This window comes from Chenopodium album, chromosome 19 (assembly GCF_948465745.1).
Source record: "Chenopodium album chromosome 19, dcCheAlbu1.1, whole genome shotgun sequence".
Taxonomy (NCBI): domain Eukaryota; kingdom Viridiplantae; phylum Streptophyta; class Magnoliopsida; order Caryophyllales; family Amaranthaceae; genus Chenopodium; species Chenopodium album.
Window position 1 is genome coordinate 41210609 of NC_137852.1, and position 7338 is coordinate 41217946.

The 7338-nt window shown below is 31.9% G+C and overlaps 1 protein-coding gene across 1 annotated transcript; it reads right to left on the bottom strand.

The window, feature by feature from the left end:
* Positions 1–723: 723 nt before the first annotated feature.
* Positions 724–2929, bottom strand: LOC145595644 (chalcone synthase 2-like). Its single transcript, XM_081652063.1, has 2 exons — positions 2668–2929; positions 724–1944 (listed from the first exon to the last, which is right to left on the bottom strand). Exons 1-2 carry the CDS (start codon positions 2843–2845, stop codon positions 947–949), a joined length of 1176 nt encoding a protein of 391 aa, XP_081508189.1. The 5' UTR covers positions 2846–2929; the 3' UTR covers positions 724–946.
* Positions 2930–7338: the final 4409 nt, after the last annotated feature.

Consider the following 7338-nt stretch of genomic DNA (forward strand, 5'->3'; position numbering starts at 1 on the left):
CTTGTGAAATGGAAATTTGCAGTTTGGTTCATAAACGGTTCGGTTTATAACCAGTTCGGTTTACAATCAGTTCGGTTTTTAAATGGTTCGGTGCAAACGGGTAGCAGTTTGCTAACGGTTCGGTGTAAGTGGTTTTTTTGCCAGTTTAAACGGTTTCGGGTTGGAACCGGTTTCGGTTTAGATACGGTTCGGTTCTTTTTCGGTTCGGTTTTCATTCAGTTCGGTTTATATTCGGTTCGGTTTGTTAACGGGTTCGGTTCTTAAACGGTTTACCATTACTCGGGTCGATTCGGTTTCGGGTTTACTAAAATACGGTTCGGGTCGGTTTTCGGTTTCAAAAAATTCGGTTTTTAATTGGTTCGGTTCTCATTTGGGTCGGTCAGTTTCGGGCAGTTAAACGGTTTCGGTTTGAAATTTGACAGCACTAAGCATATGAGATAATCATAAGGGAGTATCAATGTATCATAAACGTTTCAATCGTAAATATCATTAATTATCAAGAAGTTAAAATTATATTCAATATTTTGAAAATACAAATAGAGAGGGCTAACAAGATCCTAGTGACTAGCTATATTTTTTCTTATCTATAAATCACATTATTTAGTCAAAGTAGAATTTGTGAATACTGTTACAAATCAAAACGTGTCAACTAAATTGAAATGGATGAGGCATGTGCGTAGTAAGATAAAATCAAAAATAAAAAAAATAAACATATTGGACATTTAAGTCATTATTCTCATTGAAATACTTGATAACATTACAATGATTACATATATGTATGCCACATTACATGCTAGACAACATGATTATACATATGTTTGTAATACATCGTCCAAATTCCAAACTACAATTTATTATCGAATACCAAATCCCAAACATAATAAAAACACTTAGGAAAATCGATCACTTAGGAAAGATTAATATTGTTGATTGAGCTATAGTGTACTTAATCGAGCAATGGAACACTCCTTAGAGCAAGGGCTTCAATGGTGAGTCCGGGACCAAACCCAAACATAACACCCCATTCACACCCTAACCCGGTCGTCGATTTCCCATCTTCGAGTGACTTCTTCCTCATTTCATCCATCATAAACAACACACCAACACTAGACATGTTACCATACTCACTTAGTACATGCCTTGTGACCTTGAGCTTTTCCTCATCGAGTTTGAGCTCGGACTCAATGCTATTAAGGACGGCTGGACCACCATTGTGCGCGATCCAAAAAATCGAGTTCCAATCATTGATCCCAATAGGCTTAAAAATATTGACAAGACTTTCCTCAATGTAGTCCGAGATCAAACAAGGGAGGTCCTTACGTAGATGGAACGTTTGTCCCATGTTAATGATCTCCGAGTAGGCCGCACCATTAGTGTTAGGTATAGTCCTTTGAGTGCCCGAAATGAGTTGAAAACACGGCTTTTCGATAGAGTAATCTGGCTCGGCTCCTACAATGATAGCAGCTGCGCCATCACCAAAAAGTGCTTGCCCTACTAAAGAGTCAATTTGGGTTTCAGAAGGACCATGAAAATTAACAGATGTGGTCTCAGCACACACTATGAGTATACGGGCCCCTTTATTGTTCTCCGCTATGTCCTTGGCATGGCGGAGGATATGGGGCCCTGCATGACAACCTACAAGGTACATGACGGTCCTATGTACCGAGGGGTCTAGTTCGAGGGCCTTGGCTAGCTCATAGTCGGCCCCGGGCATGGATAGAGCCAACGTGTTGTACACGATAAGGTGGGTGATCTTGGACTTGGGTTGCCCCCATTCTTTGATGGCCTTAAGCGCGGCCTCCTTACCGAGTTTCGGAAGGTAGTCGATGGTCATTTCACGACGAGCATCGTGCGATACTTCTCCATAAGTTAACATGCTTGGATTCTCCTTCAAAATCTCCTCAGTCAAGAAAAAGTGACGTTTCCTTATCATGGATTTTTCACCTGAAAATTCACGTTCAGAATCACGCATGTTAATTAGAATTTTTAGGACCAAATATCATTACCCTACTAATTAGCCTTATTGATAAAGAAAAATTAATTACTAAGCTAAGTAGTTTGTGGTGATTAATATGAGTAATAATATCTAATGATCTATACTATGTCACGTCATATGATACTCTACTTATACATGTTTACTGAAAAGTACTCCTTCCGTCCCTTAATACAAAGCCTATTTCTCTTTGTTATGTGAATAATAAATGATATAAAGAGGCATTGTATTAAGGGACGGAGGGAGTAATTAATTAGACCCATACTTAAGCATATAATTAATAATAATGGTTATGTAATAAAAATAATGAATAAAATAAAGGAATTCGCAATAAATAGCGGTTATGATATATACAGTTTTAAGGATTGTAAATATATTGTATGATGATATGAGCTGATTAGTGAAAGTAATTGCACGACACCGATCGATGTACGTAATATTTTCACTTTAAAATCCTATTAAGTAGCTTATGCTTATGAGTTCATTACCTATAATACTTTTTTTTTTAATTATTATTATGCAAACAAAAAATCGAGGAGCGTGCTCCAATATCTTAACCAAGTTTATGGTAAGAATTACTCCTATATAAGTAGTACGTTACTTCTATGTACGTACTACAAGAATTACTTTAATTTTATGCACAAAAAGAAACTACGGATATGTAGAAAACTTACATATGCGCTTGAACTTATCTTTAATATGAACCATATGTTCACTATTGGTGACACGAAAGTAATAATCAGGGTACTCGGATTGAAGTACAAAATTAGGTGGGTTAGCCCTCCCAATTGCTAGGATGCTAGCCGCACCCTCAGCTCTCTGACCATTCCTAATTTCATTAACCTTTTCCATTTTCCTAATCCTAACCAAAAATGATCTTAGCTTTTTTTTGTCTTTTTTCTCACTTAGCTTGTTGCACTAGAGTAGTAGTGTTAAGTGAGGTTTGATCGTGCAAAATGAATCTTGAATCCTGCGCAATTTATAGGCAGTGTAACGTACTAACGTGGCACTATTGGGTGCTCGCATTTCTTGAGTAAAACTAAGAGTCAAAAACTATGGAAATACTATAAGCACAAAAGATTTGACCAATCAAATTTAGGTTATTTTCCAACTCACAGAATTAGACCCTTTGCTTTGTTTTGCCATAAGCACATGCAATTGACTAGTTTTATTCATTTATTTATTTATTTTTATTTTTTAGTTTATAATTATATGTACATATTTTTGCTTTTATTTTTATGTTTTTATTAATCGTAATTGGCCGGGATTTTTGAAGATGGAATTTTTTACAAGGCTAATTATGACTTATGAGTTAAGAGATGAGATTTTGAGGAGCTCTTTTTACTGTTAAAGCCATTTTTAGTCGACAAAGTTATGTATGAGTCTAGGCTCATCATGGTGATGAGACGATTATAAGTTATTAGACATATTACATTAACTCATTAAGTGTTTGTATATCTCAACTTTTGAAATTTATATTTAAATTTTTGGACAATTCATATAAGTACTTAGTTTTACAAAAAATTTATGTGGCTAGCCACACCACGTAGCCAACTATAATAATGGGGGTTACCCAGTTAGTGTTACATGGGTTACTTCATCAGTGTTATAAGAAGTACTCGGGTCAATCATCAATATTATAGGGGTTTCGTTTTTCTTTTACAACCGGCCACACAGTATGGCCAGTCGCACACAAGATGGGCTGTTAATTATTTTTATATACAACTTTTTAATTTGGACACATTAGTTTTTAAAATTTTATGCATTGGATAAAGAGGCTCATTGTAAAATGAACTCACCCAATACTAAGCTAGCCTAGATGTCTACTTTGTATTCATGTTAATGCACCCAAGGGATGCATGCATAAAAATGATTATTGGAGTTTATGGCCAAATGGGAAGTTAGTTATTATAAAAAAAAAAAAAAAAAAAAAAAAAAAAAAAAAAAAAAAAAAAAAAATCTTTGATGCATGTGTGCTAAGTGAAATGTATGGACAATATCATTGTAAGCTGAGATAGATTTTGTTAATTTGAGGTTTTGGTGAGTTGCGATTAAAAGTTATACAACTAACTCGTAAAGAACAACAATAATAAGAAATTAATGAAAATTTGGATGTTTTAGAAAGGAAAAAGCTAATGATCAACGTCTCCAAGGCATTAGATAAGAAAAATTAAAAGTGGAAATATTAAAGTAAAATAAATTACACTAATTAACGCATGCATTCTAAACTTAGTACTGTTATATATGAAGTATTAATAAGTTATTTAACACTTCGGAAAGTTCGTTAGCATGATCCAAAAGTAAAATTTGGGTATATAGTAGCAACTTTTTTTTCCAAACTTTCCTAATCATTAAACTTAGGAAAATTTGACTCCTACTACCACTAAAAAGCATCACTTTGACTTTTGTTACCTATCTAAAATTTTATTTTATTTTACTACCACCAAAAACACAAAAACAAAAATAGATTTTGCTAACATTTAACGATTTTAGTTAGGATTTCGTTAGGGATCAACCATTAAATTTATTTTTCTCGATTTGTGTGTTGAAAAATGTTCCGTTAAGGTTTAGGGGGTCATTCATTTTGGTTCTATAGGGTCCAAATTGAACTTAGAATTGACAAAAAAAAAATATTTATATAATATAAATGCCTCATTTTGCGTACCAAAAAATATCAATTTGCGTGCAGCTAATACTTTTACCACGAAAATTTCTCAAGTAATGTTTTATGAATCATTTTAGACTTTAAGAGTTCAATTTGAGCTCGAAATTGACAAAAATAACGTAATTATATAATTTTACATGTCCAATCATGTAAATCGCGAGCTCAATATAATGTCGATTTAAACACATAAAACGCAGTATTTACGTTAATTTTTTGCCAATTCTGAACTCAATTTGGACCCTTCAATAACTAAAATGACCCATAAAATCTTACCTTTGAGCGAAAATTTTGTGGCAAGAAAAATAGTTGCACGCAAATCAATACATTTTTATACGCAAAACGAGATACTTACATTAATTTTTTTGTCAATTCCTAGCTCAATTTGGAGTCTTAAGAGTCAAAATGACCTTCTAAAACCTTGTTTGAACATTTTTCGGCAAGCTAATTGAGAAAAAAAAAAAAAAACAATAGCTGACCACTAATGGAACCCTAACTGAAACCGTTTAGTGGTAGCAAAATCTAACCTTTTTTTGTGATAGTAAAATTAAATAAAATATTACTCCCTCCGTCCCTGAAAGGATGACCTATTTGGCCTAATTTTAATCCCAAAAAGAATGACCCATTTGCATTAAAAACACCCACCAATTTGCAACAATGTTTGTGCAAAATTAGCTTTCCCATGTAAAATTTTGATTTTTCATGTAATTTTATTACTTTCTCTCTCTATTTTTTTTACAAACCCCATGTAAATTTATCTTCCCAACATACTTTCACTTCTTTTTATTTAACTTTCTTAATACCCGCGTAATCAACCCAAATGGGTCGTTCTTTCGGGGACGGAGGGAGTAAAAGAGTAGCAAAAGTCAAAGTGATGCTTTTTAAAGCATATTCACTTCAGTTCAGTTCATCTCCAATCAGTTCAGTTTAGCTCAGTTCAATTCATCAGTTCAGCTCCTAATTTCCTTCTCTCATAAAATATTCATTTCACCTCTATTCAGTTCACTTCAGTTCAGCTCAGCTCCAATCAGTTCGGTTCAGTTTAACTCGGTTCCAATCAGTTCAGTTCAGCTTAGTCCAGTAAATGTGAACAGGCCCTATGTGGTAGTAAAACTCAAATTAACCTTAAATTTAAAAATATTAAGACATTAGATATATTATTTAAAAGGATTGAATTGGGGTTAAATATTTGGTTATGTGTATAAATTCACTTTCATCTTCCCAAAAGTTCTTATTTTGAATCTAGACAACATTTACACGTAAAGTTTTTTTCCAATATATATTAGAAAAAACATGCATGATAATGTAGCTTTTTATTCCATTCATCATCTCAAATAATCCTTGTAAGAATATCAAGTTTTTATATACTTTTATTCCATTTATGTCAAAAGATATTATTTAGTGAATATATTTTTAGCATTTTTAATTGTGGTTATATATCTATTAAAAAGATTTTTTTTTTTTTTTTTCTGAAACCTTATCTTATAATCTTAGGTAAACACAAATACTTAGAATAATAATAAAGACATGCTATTAACTCTTCCCCTAAATTTGTCAAATTACAAGGTTCAAACATGGATGGCCGGAACCTATCTTCGTTACAATATCTTTTTTTTTTTTTTTTTTTTGACAATAGCAAAACCAAAAACAACTAAACTATGGATGATCCGCGTTACAATATCTTCAGGGAGACGTCCCATAATTTTAATTTTAATTTTAATTTTAATTAATTTATTTTTTTTATTTTTTATTTTTTATTTTTTTCACGTCCCATACTGTAATTGTAATATGGTACATTGTACATTAGTACTAATAATACACATAAAATAAAAAAATAATTAATTTATCTTTTAAAAAACCTTGTTTTGACTCTTCCGTAAAACATCAATATCCCATTATTATCAATATCCCATTATTATAATTAAATCTTTTAAAAGAAGGATTAACTATTAGCCTCATTCAGAGCAAGGAGAAAATTCACCGACCATCAACATCTAACAATGCAAACGAATTTGAATCATATTTTGTGTATATGTGTATTTTTCTTTTTTGATGAGTTTATGTGTTTTTTTCTTTTGTTATGTATATATATTTTCTCCGTCTTATAATTTTATTTGTTTTATTTGGTTATTTGGTCCAATAAAATTCTTGTTAAAAATAGTTAAAAGACAAATAAAATGAGGTTAAGGGCAGCGTATTGTTTTTTTCTTTGCTTGGATATTGTTAACGAACGACATCGGGGCTTTAGATTAGCATTTTAAATATTTTATAAAATAGTACTCGTATTACTTTAGTAATGCATGCCAAAATCACGCGTCAATCGGTATAACTAATGTTCATTTTAATTAAATATTTCTACTTTTTAATATTTTATCCAACTCCCTCGGAGCGTTCGTTAGCTTTTGCCTTTATAAATTAGCTAACACATGTTGACATTTTCCCTTATTCATCTATACACTATGTTTTGCTAACTGGTGTGTTTTATTAGTAATAAAAGTTATAGTAATGTGGGGTTTTGTTAAGTTATCTAAATGTATTTTTAAAAAATGAACTTTTTATAATTGTTACTTTTTTTTAAAAGTTAAAAGAACTTCCTCACTAGCATGAATTGAACTTAATAAAAGAAACATGTCAACTTAAAAAAAAATAGAGGAACAAAGTAATTTTAACTTACAAAAATAAA

What these genes read in the sequence shown, in the direction of transcription:
- LOC145595644 (XM_081652063.1), bottom strand. Translation starts at nt 2,845, where the DNA reads ATGGAAAAGGTTAATGAAATTAGGAATGGTCAGAGAGCTGAGGGTGCG. An exon ending in AGATAAGTTCAAGCGCATAT is followed by an intron (nt 1,945 to 2,667) that starts GTAAGTTTTCTA and finishes GTGAATTTTCAG; the next exon opens with GTGAAAAATCCATGATAAGG.